Raw genomic sequence first — 19,539 nt, 5'->3', positions numbered from 1 at the left:
CGCAAGCTGTTAGTGCATCGTCGTCGACGTGGTCAGATTTACGACGTCAACGCATCGAGATTTGAGCTCACGGCGCAGACACCCAGCGAGTGCGTCGAGGGTAGCGAACGAGGCGGCGTGCACCCGTAGCACGTCGACTGACGACGCCAGCACCACCTTAGTATGTCAGTTGTCAGACTTACGACGTCAACGCCTCTAGACTTGAGTTCACGGCGCAGACACGCGGCGAGCGCGTCTAGGGCGGCGAGCGAGGCGGCGTGCACCCGTAAAACGTCGACTGACGACGCCATCACCATGTTAGTATGTCAGTTGTCAGACTTACGACGTCAACGCCTCTGGACTTTAGTTCACGGCGCAGACACGCGGCAAGCGCGTCGAGGGCGGCGAGCGAGGCGGCGTGCACCCCGCGCACCGGCGCCGCTACGTGGGTCAGTATGGACGACGCCAGCACCACGCGGCCACGGGAGCGACGCACAAGCGGCAGCATCACCTGCACCAGCCGAGCCGGGCCTATAACAGACAACATCATAAATCATCAATATTAGCCTAGTATAACAGCCTTCTAGCCAGGCGTCCCTCCTTATTGGAGAAGAGACGGACTGACTTATTGGAGAGAGAACAGAGTAGCTTAGATGCACGACGTTGCTACAATGCGAGTTGGCGGGCTTTGATAATAATTTTACTTTCAAATTACGACCATTATTTATTTATATATTCAATACTCTTTATTTGTACACCACAATAATTAAAAAAAAAACAAGCAAACAGAAACTTATGAAGAAGTAGAATACCAAAGGCCTTAGTAGCGATCTCCATCATCCAGGCAATCTTAGGCTTAGGAACTTATTAGGACAACTGTAGGTGGTGTGTACGTAATAATAATATACATTATACATACATACATATATTACACAAATTACTTATATAATAATTATCTAATGACCCGAGGCACGGGAGTGTATCTAACGCTACCAACATGCCCACTACGGACTGAGAATTTAACAGAAAATTAAATTATTTCATTTCGCGACCCAGAATTTGAACCCTGGACCTCGAGATTCGAAATCACAAATAATAACCATTAGACCAAGGAGACAGTTACTACAACAGACACATCCAATTAACTAGTTCTAAAGTCAGAATGTGCTCCTTCAACGGCTTTTGTTCACCTTTGTAAGAAAATTTCAGCTATTTTTTTCATGAACTAGCGCTCGGCTTGCAAAAAGCTCTATAGCTTATTTTGTGACTCGTCTTTACATTTATTTTCAGTAATTTTGACGAGTTAAAAAAGCTGATCTGCAAGTAAAATCTAATGTATTGCACGATGTAGATTGAATTAACCAATTTTTCTTTATTGAAATTTTTGACACAAATTTATTTATTGACCAAAAAGAAACCGGCAGACAACTAACTAATTTACGAATAGGTACAAGTAGGTACCTACATAATAATGTTTAGACTTAGGTATAATGAAATTTCGTAGAGTAGAAAATTATATAGTAGTACAATATTCCCTTACCAGTAAATATCAATGTTATAGTATAAAATTATCATAGAGAAATGTGTTCAACAAGATTGTTTAATACAAGCGTAGGCTACAAAAGGCTATACCGAGCGAGATAATGTTTGCAAATTACTTTACATTCGCATCACGTGCTGAAATGTACCTAAGCCTTCCAGCGCCATCTACGGACTGATGTTGTAACCAACAAATCTGAAAACACGGCCATCTTACAGCGAGAGAACGTAACGCGTACATACCCAAAAGGTTGACTTCCATAGCGCGGCGAATGACTGAAAACGGCACCCATTCTAGTTCGCCTAGTGCACACCAGGACTCGCAGTTGACTATAGCCCACAGCCCCTGCGCGCCCTCTGGTAGATGGTCCACAATATACAGCGACGCGGAGAGAATCTGGCAAATAAAGGACGTTGTTTACATTCCATTATTGTCGAATGAGGTCGCTTTTGCTGTGAAACCATCGCTTAATCACAGAAAATGGAGACACAATTATTTTATTTATAGTATTGCTAATTAAGAGCATTTTATAAAGCCTGTGTTCAATGAAAATTAATAGACATGTTAACAATTCGCAAACTAAGGATAACAAATCGTATTAATGAATTATCTTAATTGCCAATATATTTTAACAGTCTGCTATAGGGGCAAACCTCTCTCTCTCTCCTTATAATCATCATCCTTATCAACCCATATTCGGCTCACTGCTGAGCTCGAGTCTCCTCTCAGAATGAGAGGGGTCAATCACGCTGGCCTAATGCGGATTGGCAGACTTCACACACGCAGAGAATTAAGAAAATTCTCTAGTATACAGGTTCTTCACGATGTTTTCCTTCACCTTTTGAAACACGTGATATTTAATTTCTTAAAATGCACACAACTGAAAAACTGGAAGTGCATCCCCGGACAGGATTCGAACCCACACTCTCCGGAATCGGAGGCAGAGGTCACATCCACTAGGCTATCACGGCTTCCTCTCCTTATAGGAGAGGAAATATAGAGGTAAAATCCACCACGCAATTCCAATGGCGATTTCTTGGTAGAAAGCTCGATCTAGTAATCGAACCCGAGAGGTTAATTATGTCTATGAAACGCCTAGCAACGAGTAGGTACCTTGCGTCAAATTAAATACGTTTATCCGAAAACAGAGACACGGCTTTCCTTCGTTAAAACGTTTCAGTTTGCGTAGGATCGTGAAATTAGTAGCGTAACTGTATACCGACGTGCGTGGGCGGGCCGAGGCCTTATTACACCTTACAGTTTAATTCTTCCTTGATTTTAATTGTGCTTCGGACCACAAATTGAATATTTCCCTCGGGCGCTATTCGTAAAACATCCTACCTATATAAATTCCTAAATAAATAACCTCTATACAATGCGGATGCCTGCGAAGTTATGAAGCCTTACAACTTCTCATAAGCTTTGTTAGTTAAAACTTCAAACTTGATTATAATTATTGTTATCTTGGTAAAACTTTATATACCTGGATAAGTTGGACTGAAGAACATTGAAATAAAGAGTGCGTACACGATTGACTTATCTTTTTCTTTAAATGTTTGAGGAAACCTTTTCCAGAAAAATGTACCTTCTGTTAGGGAAATACTTGTAAGAATATAACAATAGCTGACGCCGCGTGGTTCCCATTCCCGTAAAAATAATATATAGACCTCGATAAATGGAATATCTAATACTAAAATAACTTTTCAAATCGGACCAGTAGTTCCTGAGATTAGCGCGTTCAAACCAACAAACAAACTCTTCCGCTTTAAAATATTAGTATTATTCACACACGTAGAGAATTTTCTTAATTCTCTACGTGTGCGAAGTCTACCAATCCGCATTGGGCCAGCGTGGTGGACTATTGGCCTAACCCCTCTCATTCTGAGAGGAGACTCGAGCTCAGGAGTGAGCCGAATCATCATCATCATCATCATATCAGCCGATGGACGTCCACGGCAGGACATAGGCTTTTTGTAAGGACTTCCAAACATCACGATACTGAGCCACCTGCATCCAGCGAATCCCTGCGACTCGCTTGATGTTGCCGAATATGGGTTGATAATAATGCCGAGTATGTACCTGGGTTTCTGAAGTGATATCAAGTTGTAGAGTGTGTAGTCTACCGGAACAGTCTTCTTTGAGCATATCAGCGTCTATGTTACCGGCCTTATTCTGGAAGCCGGCGAACACGTGGTAGCCCAAATCGTCCAGACGTCTGGCCAGAGCGTTTCCTAGCACATTGTCGCACCCTGTTACCAATACTGCTTTACCGGCGGCTGTGACCTGTAACAAGAACGAATAACAGTTTTTATAAACTAAAACTTCAGCCGTGGCTAGTTAACACCCTACCAACAAAGATGTACCGCCAAGCGATTTCGCGTTCCGGTTCGATGTCGTGTAGAAACCGAAAGGGGTGTGGGTTTTCACCTCCTAACAAGTTAGACCGCTTCCATCTTAGATTGCATCATCTACCATCAGGTGAGATTGTAATCTTGTAAAGAATAAAAAAAAAAACTTTTGGACCCCAACATCCCTTGGATTTTGGAACTTTTAGTCCCTCAGCTTTGCTAGTATATCTACTAGGATAGCTCGCACTATCACATCTATCATCATCTATTGGTATTGATAATAACCGAGAACGATGTACTCTTATGAGACTAACACTAATAACTTGTAACTTATACTAAAGCCATACTCGAGGAGTACTGTTTACTAACAAAGAAATTAGAAATGAGGGTAGAAAAACATGTCATTTCACAACTTTTTCATTTTAAGTTATGTATTGGTTTTTTCATAAAATATTTTAAAAATATATAGATTTAGTATTTAGAGGCTAGTTTTTTAAGCTTATTATTCAAATTTATTTTCATATATTATATATAAGAACAAGTAAATTTTAATTATTATTAGGTGTGAAATAACTAGAGATTTCTACCCTCATTTTTAATTTGTTTGTTGGTAAAAAAACTCGATTATGGCTTTAGTATAGAGCTGCTACTGAAATTTTCTTGAAAGAAAGTAACACGTTTTAAGGACCCTGCTCAAACGTAATGAAAAATCGCTCTATATTTAAATGATCAATGTATACCTTGTATTAATGCACAGTCAGAATTAAATATCTACGTCATGTCAACCGTTTGAATGTAGGTTTATTGTACAATGTGCTTAAAAGGAATTCTGGATTTTCAATTTGGGAGTGGAGAATAAAGGTAGGTAGAGAGAATTATCTATGAATTTGTTTGTTCTGCGAAGGAAGCAAATAATTAAAACGAAACTCAAAACGTGGAAGGTGTCACAGCTACTTTCTAAAAATAACTAAATTATGACGCCTTTCAGGGTTCTCGGAAACAGAAGCTTTCCACATTGGAATTTTATGTAAAACTAGCAGACGCCCGCGACTTCGTCCGCGTGGAATTTAGTTTTTAACAAATCCCTCGGGAACCATGGATTTTTCCGGGATAAAAAGTAGCCTATGTGTTAATCTAGACTATAATATATCTCAATACCAAATTTCAGCTAATTCGGTTCAGTAATCGAAGCGTGAAAGAGTAACAAACATTCATATTATCAAAATCATCAGTTTTCACAAATCTCGGGAAACCATGGATTTTTTCGAGATAAAAAGTAGCCTATGTGTTAATCCAGAGTAAAAACTATTTCCATTCCAGATTTCAGCCAAATCGCTTTAGTAATAGCGGCGTTGAAGAGTAAAAAACATCCAAACATCCAAACGTACATCCAAACATCCATACAAACTTTCGCGTTTATAATATTAGTAGGACTAGACAGTGGACGCCAGCGAATTCGTCTATCCTTAGACCTTATTCGTCAGGGGCTTGTCGCAGAATCTGTTCTTTGGCAAACGTCTTACCTTACCTAACCTTACTTTATCAGCCGATAGACGTCCACTGCTGGACATAGGCCTCTTGCATGGACCTCCAAGCACAACGATCTCGAGCCGCCAGCAGTAGTGAACGTCATTTAACTATAAACTACTTCCCTGTCAAATTTCATCTTTCAAACGGTTTTAGATATTTCGTGATGTGACCATTCGTTTTTATTTGTATATATAGGTGGATACAATCCTACTCATCATTAATAACTAATGCTGAATTCCACTTCGGGTTTGTTTAAGGTTTTAAGAAGAAGAATTAGCTGCCGAAACTTTTTGTTGGAGTCAAGCTTCGTTTCATTGAGTTCGAACGAAGTGAATAAGTTATTTGTGAAAACTAAAGTTCCAGCGACAATTAATAATTGCCTAGTTCGTCTCCAGTCTTTGTTTTTTCTTTACAAGTTAGCCCTTGACTACAATCTCACCTGATGGTAAGTCATGCAGGCATAGATGCAATCAAAGATGGAAGTGGGCTAACTTGTTAGGAGGAGGATGAAAATCCACACACCTTTCTACACGATATCGTACCGGAACGCTAAATCGCTTGGCGGTACGCCTTTGTCAGCAGGGCCATAATAGGCCACGGCAAAAGCCTCCCACCAGCCAGACCTGTACCAATTAAGAAAACCTCAAACGGCCCAGCCGGGGATCGAACCCAGGACCTCCGTCATGTAAATCCACCGCATATCACTGCGCCATGGAGGCCGTAAAACGATCGGTGTTTGACAACAACGGGATTGGATTATTGGATTATATTAACTGTGTTCTGTAGTACGAGTATCATTAAGTTGCATTTATTTATTTATTATTCTACAAAAAACATATTTAAATTAAGCCTAACCATAGTGCAACACAAACCACAGTTGATTTTACTGTGCACTGTTTATTATTACATAATACAATATTTAAGAAAAAAAAAAATTAACAAACGAAAAGAGAAAAAAAAAACAATCATTAGCGGGTAGTTAAGTAAATATCATAAATATAGTGTGAGTGAACTGCTGCTGCGACGCTACAATTAAAGTTACCCAATCATGAGAATGGTACTACTGAGCGATGTTTACGAAATATACGTAATTAATTTGAATTATTCAAGTATTACTTCATATTGTAGTTATATGAAGTACCTGGTATTACGTAGAAATAAAGTTTGAGTTATATTTAGAGCGAACTGTCAGTAACTTTATTTTACCCCTTAAAGTTATATCTGGAGTAAGGAGGTTTCTGTGGAACTAGGGTATGCAAACTAGGCCTGTAGCAATCCGCTGGTAAACTAGGCTAATACCCTAACGGGTGTACGCAGAGGGTTTATTATTTACCATGGAATTTATAACGGTGAAGGAAAACATCGCGAGGAAACTGCATACCAGAGAATTTTCTTAATTCTCTGCGTGTGTGAAGTCTGCCAATCCGCATTGGGCCAGCGTAGTGGACTATTGGCCTAATCCCTCTCATTCTGAGAGGAGACTCGAGCAGTCAGCCAACTATGGGTTGATAATGATGATGATGATGGAATTTATGGTAGGACATCTAGTTATTTGAGTCGTCTGTCAAAAGCTTTAGAATTTAACCAAGGATTAATATTTTATTAATCCTAGTGTATTTTTAGATAGCTACGGAAAAATGACGATAATAATAAGATACGGAAAAATTACGATGAAATTAAGGCTAAGATTTTTTTTTTTATAGATTCAACACTCGATCCCAGGACCTCTGATCCGAAGCTACGTACGTAGGCTATCCACTGCACCAACGAAGCAATTTTCTTGCAATATACAAAAAGTAGATATTTTACTGATAATGGTAGTTTTTTTATTCTTTACAAATTCTCCCTTGACAACAATATCACCTGATGGTAAGTGATGATGCAATTTAAGATGGAAGCGGGCAAAATTGTTTGGAATAGGATGATAATCCACACCGCTTTCGGTTTCTACACGACTTTGTACCGAGACGCTAAATCACTTAGCGGTAGGTACGTCTTTGCCGGTGTGGTAGTAACGGCACCGCAGAAGCCTCCCACCAGTCAGACCAACTAAGAAAACTTCAATCGGCCCAACCGGGGACCGAACCAAGGTCCTCCGTCTTGTGAATCCACCGCGGTTAGACCTGCGCCACGGAGGCCGTCAAAACGTTGTGAAGAAAGTACAAAAAAGTGAAATTCCACGGGAACCCTGCTGCGGGCTTTCACTAGTTGGTACATGGTGACAGGGTGATTAATGTCGGTTATAATACCTGCCGAGTGAATATTTTATTTAGGTATTTCAGCCACATTACAGCTATGCGTGACGCGATGACGTTCACGGTGGCTATTTTAGGGTTGCCTACACAATCATTAATTCCTAATGTTCTACTTATTTTGGGGTTAGGTACGTAGAGTTCGTAGCGCGGTCAATTGACTATAATGTCTATAAATTATTGATGTTTTGTAAAAATGTTTTCTTTTACAACGAGAGATGCAATCCCCTTTCATCGAATTAGTAAATATTTGTATTTTGTACTTTTTAAAAGCTTTTGTAAAAAAATGTTCTAAAATTAAGATATCTATGGCTATAGATTTCCTGGAATAGCAGATAACTATTAAAACTTTGAAAAAAGACAAGCAAAAAAATGTCTGATGAAAAATAATTTTCTCATTCATTTTGTACGGACTCATATCAATCAATCTGAGGATTATGTCAAAAACTCTATTACCTACTAATGTAAATATGTGATAGGGTTAAAAATATTAAAAGTATGCTGCATAAATAAAGTTTCATGTTCGTACGACTAACCTTTGAAGAATACCTTCATGATAGGATAATCTTATCTGCGATAGAACTGAACAAGCATGCAAAATTCTAAATTTAGAGGGACTAGTTCAAATTTAGCTTCTCAGATTTAACTCACTGATAAATTCATACTAATAGAGAAAGATATAAATAAAAATTGTTGTATAACAGTAAACAATAAATAATGTAATACCTATTAATTAAAGTAAACTGTAGGAGAACAATTCTGTCATACATAGTTTTACCTTAAACCGTTTAGATTCCCAACGGAACGCCTAAAATGGAATATTCATACCCATTATTGCCATATTTTTCAACTATTAGTCGTTGTGGAATACTATAGCCGGTGCGACTACGTCTACGAGTAGGTATATTCTTCCTCAACAAAACCACCAATTTTTTTTTTAATTCGAACCAGTAGTATACGATATTGATAATGTTCAATCAAATAAACAAACAGACAGATTAGTACAGATACTCAAAGCAAAAACTTCAGATGGTATTTTAAAAATTTGTACGCCGATGAGATTACACTGTTAAGAAAGTCCTTAACCCTACACCCATCGGTCACAAGTCCGGGACTCTGCTTGGAGTTTTTTTCTCTGCCACACGATGCACTCGCACGATGAATCCATGGAATGCTAAGATATTCGTTTCTCAATTTTCCATGTAGAAAGTGTTCAAAAAGCCAAAATATATACACAAATACATTGTGATATATATTTTTTTGCGCAAAGGATCAGTCGCTTAAATGCAGCCAAGTATTCTTGCTACCATTCCACGGGGGCATTATTTTTATAGTTATTAGTATAAGTTAGCTTGAGTTCCTCATTGTATTCTTTTTCAATAAAGAAATTATATTAAAAAAGTAAGTAAATAAAATATTCATAATAATATAATATTATTACAGAAAGTATCAAGTGATATTAAATGAATAGCAATGTAGACCACTGTACGAGCGAATTATATTTACATTATTGGATTGTTTACGCTTCTATTTATAACTATTTGAACTATAAGCTTACGGTAGACAAATATACCTATATGTATGTCTGTAAACATCTCATTTTATAAAGGCTGAAACTTTGCTAGCTTATGCTTTTAACTATTGGTACAAGTATGCATGGTAGATCTTTATAGAGTTTTGGATCGTGGTGGCATTGGATAGTAGCAGGATTCCCGACCCTCAATCGTACAAGTATGTTACTAACTGACAATGTAGCTTTCCTTTGTGAAAGATTCATATAAACGTAGTGGTTTAGCTGTGAAAGCGTAGCAAACAAACAAAATCGGTTTTGAATTTATAATATTAGTACGTGTAGGATTATGAAGTGATTGTAATTTTATTTTCGAATTAAAAACTAATGAATATGTATTTTAATTAATGCCAACATTCCTATAACAGAGTTACAATAATAATAATATGCTCCCGACCGACTTTTCGGTCACGGCGGCTAATCTCATGGTGAGACTAACCATGTACGCAGGATATTATAGTGCACAAGTGTGTGCGCAAGCACAGGTGCACTCTCTCTTCTCTCACTCTCGAAATCCGATGGGACGGCAGACCGACACGACCGGTGAGAGATCAGGCGCAGGACCGACGGGTTTACGTGCTCTCAGAGGCACGTGTACTAACACCGCCAATTTCTCAACTCCAGGCTGTTATTAAGATTAAGGTTAAGAAAAATCCCAAGAACCAATTTTTTTTTGTTAACCTGACCCAGGATTCGAACTCTGGACCTCATTGTAATTTGCTGAATCAGCTAACCACGGGACCAATGAGGCAGTTATATGCAACAGAGTTATATCGGTCTATTAAAGTCCATTAAGTAAGAATATAGAGTTTTGCACATTTAGTTCTAAAAGGAAAATGTAGGTAGATACATTTACAAAACTACCGTTAACCTATTTTTAAATTGGACTTTCGAATAGAGTCGATGACGCAAGTGAATGTACCGAGGTTGGCAACACACTGCAAACGATATCTACCTATACATCGAGTGAATCGACAAATAATAGTTATGTCGACGCACTCTTTATAAATAACGGGTTGCACCGACTTAGCGCGGATACATTTGGGTTACCGATTTAGAAACATAAGTCTTCATTAATATTCTCACAATATTTTATAGTTTCTTTATAGAATTGAACTATTTATGACAGAGCTCGTCCGAGGAAAATTCCGCAGACGCCACGCGGTTTTACTCGCGTAGTTCCAGTTCCCGTGGAAATACGGGCATAAAATATATTTTAGATATATCTATCGCTATTTATATATAGACATAGACTATATATAAATATCGATAGACTATAAGTCTATCGATATTTATAAATAGTCTATGTCTATGTCTGTCGGGGATGGGTAGCTTCCCAACTGTGAAATAATTTTACAAATCGGTTCTGTAAATTTGAAGCCTATTCAATGCAAACAAAAAAAACAAACATTCAAATATTTCCTTTTTATAATATTATAGTACAGAATTATAAATAGTATAGACAGGATAGCTTTTAACTACGATCACACCTAATGTTAAGTGACGATGCAATCTTAGATGGAATCGAGCTTAGTTAAGAGCTACAATTTTTTATACTATACCTCTGACGGTTTCTACACGGCATCTTATGGGAACGCTAAATCGTTTGGCGGTACGTCTTTGTCGATCGGCCGATGCCATCAGACCTAAACTGTCCCAAAGTGACACGACCTGGGAATCAAACCCAGGACGAACGCAGTTGATAGTGCTATGGTTTTCAACGGAGAGCTGTTAAAAACCACAGCACTATAAATTCCTCATTTGATGCTACTTGGTGGCAGAAATAAGTAAGGCGCGAAAATTTATAAAAGTATTTGCTCATAATGATAATGATGACGTATTGTTGACGAAAAGAAAGAGCTTGAATGAACAAAGATGGTAGCTGTCAATAATTCTGCTAAATCGTTGGAAAAAGTCGGTTTCCATAGTCACCAGACACATTTGTAGAAAATACCGCCTCAAGCTTTCCATGACTTATTTTTACAATATTCTGGGAAAGTGTTCATTATGCTGAGAGTCTTTTATTCTAGGTATTTTTGTCCTGATTTTTTACTCCCGACGCAAAATCAAGGGATATTTTGACGTATGTATAACTAGTTGTGTTTGTCTGTCTACGCACTCTTGTAGCTCTCGAAAGGAGGAACCGATTTTAATTAAGTTGCTATTGTTTGAAAGATTACTATTACAGGCTGTTTTATGAAAATTGATTAAAAGCCGTCTAATCGTTTATGGGGGTTGGAAAATGGGATGAAAGGGTATACTGAGCGAATAAATCCGAGTAGGGTGTCAAATGAAAGGATTTGATTTTTGTATTATAGAATTTACTGTTCATCTCCTCCTCCCCTTATCTATCTAACCCCCCAGGATAGTTATTATGGTGTAGGAGCAGATGCATTTACTGCATTCAGGGAACTTATCCGAGTGGGAGATGAATATCTTAGCAATCCATTCACCGTGCGGGTGCTGGGTCCATCGCCTTGCAAAAAGTAAAACTCCGAACAAAGTCCAGGACTTGTGATCAATGGATGTAGGGTGAAGGAATTCCTTGACAATGAATTAACACTCCCCTTATCCGCTCTTGTTGTTCTCTCTGCTTAGCCAAATTTGGTAAGATCCTATTAGAGCAGCTTTGCTTTCCTGTTCTTATATAGAACTCGCTGCAATTTTAGAGAGGTCAAGGTCTTTAAGCAAGTTATAGAGAGATTTTGCTGGTAATCCTCTCGCTACTTCTACGGCGTACAGACTAACCACATAGTCATTTTTAGTTAGTGAAAAAGTCGTTTTTCTGGTTCTAGTTATTCATAATCGTCGGAGGTTTTTCAGAAATTTAAATTTTAACTTGTTGAAGACAACAGGTAGCATTAACAATCTCGTCAAGGACGTTTTTAAACATAAAATACTTATTTATTTTATGCCACACTTGTCCTTTATATAACAAGTAAAGTTACCTAATTTATTTTATCTTATAAAAGAACATTTATTTTACTAACCTGACAGAAGGTACACGGTGATTCCCTTAGGGATACAAGGCCTTATTTGAAACAAAACCTTTGGCATAAGATTACTCGCGGGGTAAGAGCTATTTAACAGTGGGTAATGAAAATATATACTTTTACGTTCAGTATGAAAAAATAGTAATAAAGGTTGTTATTTGAAAGCAAATACATATACGTTTCCTTTCATTAGAAACTTACATCGTTTAGTAACTTAATTGATTTTTTTATAAATATTCGACTACGATATCACCGAAATAATTCAACAAAATTTGCACTAGTCGACACGATTTGCTGAGGTAAAGGGCTGGTTAGGTAAACGATCGATACTGTTTAAAAGTTATTGAACAAAAACATACTCATAAACAAATAGATTCCAATGTATTATGATATCTAACATTGGTGGAGCCCTTCTAAATTCTTCCTATTATTTATCATCAGTTTAGCTGTTTAAAAGTATTGAGTAAAAAGTAATAAGTTATGTGGCGCAGTGGTATGTGCGGTGGATTTATTTGACGGAGATCGTGAGTGCGAACCCCGGCTGGACTAATTGAGGTTTTCTAAATTGATCCAGGTCTGGCTGGTGGGAGGCTTCGGCTGTGACTATAGGTACCACCCTACAATGGTGCAATGTCTTCCCTACTAAGTAACTACCTACTTTAGTTTATCAGTATAAAACAACAAAATAGTATTTAATCTTCAACAGTTGTGATCGAATCATTCGCACTCAATGGAAAGCCGTCGCTAAACTAGCCTTGGAGCGAGTTTTCCATTATCAGTCTATAAACAATTTTATGAGCGCATCAAGTAGCTTATTCCGTCGTGTACTGAGCTATATAACTGCAGCGCACCATTACTGGGATTGGCTGCGATATGAGATTTGAGCGACCTCTATATGAGCACACTAATCTTGTGATAGCAAACGCTGACTTATCAAACATCCTCCTAATATTAATGTGAAATGAAGCATACAATGGTGCATAACGTGCATTTCGTTCATTCAAATATGCACTGCCTATCCTACAGAGGTATTACAACTAAAGGTTTTTTTCTGATTGTGTAAGTGCCGTAGGCTCCTTATGGGACCTCAGCGGCGTCACCGGGGGGTAACACAACTAAAGGAGAAACTCAATGCCTATACAAACTCGCGCCCAAATTATACGAATGATACAGAGCTGAAAACTATTAAGGAGAACTCATGAGGCTAATTTTCTAAAAACTATATTCGACTAATCAGTTAAATTACTTGTTACAGATGGGCAATGATATCCCTTTGACATAAAATTCATTAAATTATCTGTGTCTAACTAACTGACAGTTTTAATAAGGATTTGACACTAACTTGACACATCTAATCAAATTATGCTGTTAATGACATTTAACAATGACATCTCATTCATTGATTGAATTTGACATTGACAGCCCGTGTTTGTAAAGACAGCTCACAATCAGTGAAATACTTAATGCGTATTTTACTGATTGTCAGTTGCCTTTACAAAGAATATATAGGTAAATCACTACGATATGCATTTGCAAAGCTGGATCTGTGTGAAAACAATGAAATCAGCTTATTTTCCTTGTTGGCGAATATTATTTCGGCTAAGATTTTAATGAAATAATCTTGTAAAATAAACAAGATATTTTGCATATTTTTCATTTCTGTATAGTTCTGAAAAGTGGGCCCAATTTCGGACATTTTCTTTTCCAGTATGTATAGTATCAGTGTCTATGTCTACAAAATTAACATAAACTAAGCACTTCGAGGTAAATGCCTATTAAGTATAATTTAATTTAATTTATTAGTTTTAATTTAAGCCTTATTAAGTTTTATCCGAATAAAAATATTTAATGGACAAAATTTTTGACACACTAGAAAAACTATACCTAATTTACGAGTATAAGTGGAAATAAAGAAAGGAGAATAATTAGATAATTATTCTCCTTTCTTAGAAATTCAGTTTAAGCAATCAAAAATCTTTTTAAAAAAGAAACGGTATTGATACATGGAAACAGCGTTGAGTTGGGTATGTATGTACATTTTGGGTCGCGAATACATTGGGACCAGCTTAGGAAAAAACAGTATTTTTTCAACGAAATCGTGTGTGTTTTATAGAAATACCTAATACCTATACTTATAATTCGAAACTCTCTTGATTTTAACATAGTAAAGAGGAAAACGTATTTAGTATATACTATAACAGTGTTTAATTTTATATTTACCCATTATAAGTGGGTTGGGTAAAAGTATATAATTAGGGCCAGTATGAGAAAAAATGGTAATTTTTACGGTTCTGTATATAAAAAGTAAAAACGGAACCCTTATATAATCACCGTTTATCTGTCAAGACCGTATTTCTCAAGAACGCGTTGAGGTATCTAGTTTGAATTAACACCCACGTCATTTAGAGCTTTGAGCAAACTACCGAGTTAACGCGTTTGAAAAATTCTGCCGCTTACTGAATGATGCTGAGAATGTTTTAGGGGGAAGACATTAGAGTAGGTAGGTCAGGTAGGTGGTAGATTGGGACTAAAATTGCTACTATAAAAGTGCATTCACTACCTATGTATGTAACTTTTCATTGATTTTTGTAGAAAAAATTTTCGAGGTAACTTTTAGATATGAAAAGATATATTTACTATCTTAAAAAGTAGGCTATGTAAATATCTGAAATGTATTTCAAAGTATGTCCAAAGAATGTTACAGATACACATAAATCTTTAGTAAATGAATTATTTTGAGGTAAGTATTTACACCACAGACTTACAAATGCCAATTTTAGTTAAAGGTCATTTCTATTTTCGCTGGAAGAATTTGTACAAATATTTATGCTTACAGTTTATGGGCCTATCGAATATTAAAGTGAGCTATTTTAGGTAAGGTTTAAGGTCTCCACAATAAAATCGAAGAGCGGGACAAACAGAAACAAAAAACGATAATATGGCAAAATGAATGTTATCAAATAACAATTGTTGATGAACGAATGTCTTCTGGTGATTAATAAATTAAAACGTGTTTTTTGATATGTTATATTTCTTATAGGATCTTGTCGATCTTCTTAACCGTTTGTAAAGTCACGATAAACAGACTTGACTTTCAAAAGTGCTTTTAAAGGAAGCTTTAATCATTAACGCGATTGAATTTGAGACTCGACGAGCGTTGTCGTGTGTCGTAATTACTTACCAAAATGTATTTGAAAAAGCTGGTCGTTTGGTAACTGTATATTAAGTTAATATTCTGCGAGTCTTTCAATTCAAGGTTGTTCTCAACAATCTAATAAATTACGGGGGCGTACAGCGTCTTTTACTCAACGAAAAGATTGTTATGTGGATAAAAAAAACTCGTATTTTTATACCCTGTGGGGATTTGGGATTTAAAGTTAAAAGCCTATGTTTTACAATAGACTGTAATTTATCTCTCTGACAAATTTTAATACAGATCTGTTCAGGCATTCAGCCGTGATTTCATAAAATATTCGTTAAGTTTTCCGAAGCTTCGGAATGCCTCACTTGTACAGCTGTATAGTTGAAAATTAAAAAAAAAAAAATTATAATAACCAAGAGCTGGTCCTGATGGTGATCGTGTAAAATTTTCGTTTTGTCTTTTTAAGGAACTACTATAGAATCCTAAAAAGGATTCCGATATGTGAATAAAACTTATGTATTATATCTCCGATAAAAGAATAATCAGTATTTTCTGAATTTGATATTTTACTAAGAAACTTTCGCATGTTTTCTATTCACCCAAACCTAATTGGGCTTACTGCAATCGTTTTAAATTGAATTATATATATTGGTCTATCAGTTCTCAAGTGATGCGCTTTTCAACGAAATATTTTTTTTATTTATATCTACGAATAACAAGTAGCCTGAAGTCTAGAGCTTTTCTCGGTAAAGAAACAAACCAGAAACATGGTTCGTATAATTCCGATTGGTATATTTTTTGTATTCATTGAATACTTCAGCAGTAAAGAAGCTTCGATAAGAGATATCGCAATAAAAAAACGTGCAAATGGGCCATATTTCATTCTAAACATAGGATTTGCTACAAAATGAGAACCGATAGCGAATTTCCAGTTACGCCAATTTAGTGCCAGTCGATGATGTTTTATAGCGTCGATAAAAGAACCTCTTAAGTGTTACATTTCATTTATTTTATAATAGCTTTAGCCCTCGTCTTTGCTTTGAACGTCGGGTCACAATCTCTCACTACATATCTTCCAGGTATCGACAGGTATAGAAACAACAAGATTCATATCTGTGACTTTACCAAATGCAGTTGGATTTAACGCGGTACAATGTTTTACTTAATCTAAAGTACGCTCCAGACGTTTCTAAGCCAAACATCTTAGAAATGCCATTCCATCACTGAACAGTATCTGCATAACCCAAAAATAGATTTAAATCGTGTTATATATTGTGTTTAATATATATTACAAAAGTAGGTATTTGCTCATCTTTATGATCCGAAATTAAAAGCGTGAGGATTTTATATCATTCTAATATCACATCACACTATCATACTAATCACACTTAACATCACGCTAATATTATAAAGGCGAAAGCTTGTGTGTGTAAGTGTGTAAACATGTTTGTTCCTCTTATACGCTGCGTCTACTGAAGCGATTTGGCTGAAATATGAAATGAAAATAATAAAAAAAAACACATAGGCTACTTTTCATCCCTGAAAAATCCATGGTTCTCGCGGGATTTGTGAAAAACTGAATTCTACGCGAACGAAGACGCGGGCGTCCGCTAGTATTACAATATAGGGAGGTACTAATCGTAAGAAGGGAACAATTCTGTTTCTTAGTTCGATTTAATTAGGAATTTGAGTTTCTAAATTGCGATTATCAACATAAAAGATATATCGCTAAATTTAGAGTTTAGGTACGATGGTGCGTATAAAACATTAAGGACTGTGGGCATAACCTGTTGCCTTTCCAGCTGAAGCTGTGATTTATTTTTGAACTAGCTTTGACGCCACGCGGTTTCACTCGCGTGGTTCCCGTTCCCGTAAGAATACGGGGATACTATATAGCCTATAGCCTTCCTCGATAAATGAGCTACCTATCACTGAAAGATTTTTTCAAACCTGTTCAATCAAACAAACAAACTCTTCAGCTTTATAATATTAGTATAGAAGTATAGATATATATAAAAAATGTACAAACATATAAACGAGTTAATTATATGCAAGATCTTTAGAGTCTGTTTATTTATAACAAAAGTTTCCTTTACCGCACAACAGAAAATATGATAATTGCACCCCTACACTACGCTAAAGCGTTTCACGTTTTTCTACCCACTAGTTGTAACTTTGTAAAGTTTAAAGGGCGCAATATTTATATTTACGGGGAAAGTTGGTTGATATTTTGTTACTAAATAACTGTTTTAGTGAAAAATAAATTGAGTAATCTGAAGAACAATTGTGTCTGTCATTATAAATATGGAGCCCTAAAAAACGTGACTTTGAAGTCCAATAATAAATAATAAATAGATATTAATATTAAATGCATAGATTTATCATACATAGAGTCGCAGGATTCATAAGCTGTTTTATGTGCTCCGAAATGGGAGCCCTTGACGCATCGCTACGCTACGATAACTACGCTTCTGTGAGTGTCGGCGAGTAAAATTAGCTTAGCTACGCTCACATAGTCACAGAAGTGGCTTACGTTTGGAGCGAAAAATTGTTATGTGCTACACCTAAAAATTTTTCTTTAGGGTTCTTTAGGTAATTTTTTAGGCAAAAATTTAAAACCATTTAGTCTAAGACTATTAAAACCATTTAGTCTAAGACTAAATGTATAAATTATTGCATTGTTGAAATACATTCTTACCGATTTTTTAACTTTGCCAAAGTATAAGATTAACACTCTAACGCGTTTATAAAAACCGTTTCTATGGAATCCATGTTTCATTATTGTAATCGTTTTCGTCGTGTAAAGTGTTCCCTAAAAATGCCGGTTTGTGTAGTTTACCCCCTTCGAATTTAATTTTTGGCTTAACAGGGGTTGAAGGTTTGTATGAAAAGTCCTTAATTTTTAACTGACTTCCAAAAAGGAGGAGGTTCTACGTTCGGCTGTATGAATGTTTTTTTTTCAAGTTACATTTGTGAAAGGTGGTATATGTAAAAATACTAAAAATAATGTCATACTAGATTTTTAAAAATTCTACCCCTTAAAGGTTAAAAAGAGGTTGAAATTTTTTAATTATAAATGTTTTGAGTTTTATTTTTGGAAAATAATTAGTAGACTATTTATTATATATTAAACATGCAAAAATATACATAATGGGGGCTGAAATAGGGGTTGAAAATTTACATCTACAACCAAGCGGACGATTTCGCGGGCATCTGCTGGTATATATATATATTTTTATTCTTTATAACTAACTAACTAACTTTTTAGGAGGAGGATGAAAATCCACACCCCTTTTCGGTTTCTACACGACATCGTACCGGAACGCTTAATCGCTTGGCGGTATGTCTTTGTCGGTAGGGTGGTAACTAGCCACGGCCGAAGCCTGGACCAATTAAGAAAATCTTAATCGGCCCAGCCGGGGATCGAACCCAGGACCTCCGTTTTGTAAATCCACCGCGCATACCGCTGCACCACGGAGGCCTTCAAAAGATATAAGAGTAAATATCATATTATTAAATATTTTAATATATTTCTTTATTGTCTGTCGAAAATAATATTATAATAATCTAAAAGATCTTTGGCATATTGCAACATCCAACTAAAACGCCTACGTTAAAAATAATAATTGTTTAAAAAGGTTTTTTACATTTTTTCTTTTTATAAAACTATCTCGATGAATTTCACGTAACTTTTTTCATTAATAATAACTTAAGGCTTTTGATGAAAAAAATGATTTTTCACCTGACTTGCTTTGAAAAGCCTTTGTGATCAAAGGTCAATATTTAGTACTGTGAAAACACATTTTCAATTCATGGCGATTTGAGTTGAAATTTTTAATTTCATTAGCTAATTCTAATATTTTCAAATATTTCTAACTTTTTATTTTATCTATAATACTTTTTATCCTTTTATAACTAACTAGCCGACGCCCGCGACTTCGTCCGCGTGAAACTCGATGTAAACTTTCAAGTACCCTTATCCTACCCCTACCCTACCCCTACCCTACCTCTACCCTACTTTTCTGGTTGATTTTTTACACCTTGTGTCCGAAAAACCCAAATATCTTACGGAACCCTATTTTTTTTTTCAAAATAAAATGTAGCCTACGTTACTTATGGATAATGTAGCTTTCGAATGGTGAAAGAATTTTTAAAATCGGTCCAGTAGTTTTTGAGCTTATTCAT

The 19,539-nt window shown here is 36.3% G+C and overlaps 2 protein-coding genes across 2 annotated transcripts in view; both read right to left on the bottom strand.

The window, feature by feature from the left end:
- LOC112043087 (ATP synthase subunit O, mitochondrial) overlaps positions 1 to 19,539 on the bottom strand; it is a 385,841-nt gene that overhangs the window by 147,465 nt on the left and 218,837 nt on the right. The gene's annotated exons all lie outside the window — the stretch shown is intronic.
- Positions 1 to 19,539, bottom strand: part of LOC112043092 (D-beta-hydroxybutyrate dehydrogenase, mitochondrial) — a 71,184-nt gene that overhangs the window by 12,332 nt on the left and 39,313 nt on the right. Inside the window, exons 4-6 of the mRNA XM_052884918.1 lie at positions 3,599 to 3,802; positions 1,762 to 1,915; positions 323 to 510 (exon numbers count right to left, since the gene is read on the bottom strand). Coding sequence (XP_052740878.1) covers positions 323 to 510; positions 1,762 to 1,915; positions 3,599 to 3,802 — 546 coding nt within the window. The remainder of the gene's footprint in view (positions 1 to 322; positions 511 to 1,761; positions 1,916 to 3,598; positions 3,803 to 19,539) is intronic.

This window comes from Bicyclus anynana, chromosome 13 (assembly GCF_947172395.1).
Source record: "Bicyclus anynana chromosome 13, ilBicAnyn1.1, whole genome shotgun sequence".
Taxonomy (NCBI): domain Eukaryota; kingdom Metazoa; phylum Arthropoda; class Insecta; order Lepidoptera; family Nymphalidae; genus Bicyclus; species Bicyclus anynana.
This window is presented reverse-complemented; position numbering and strand designations above follow the sequence as displayed.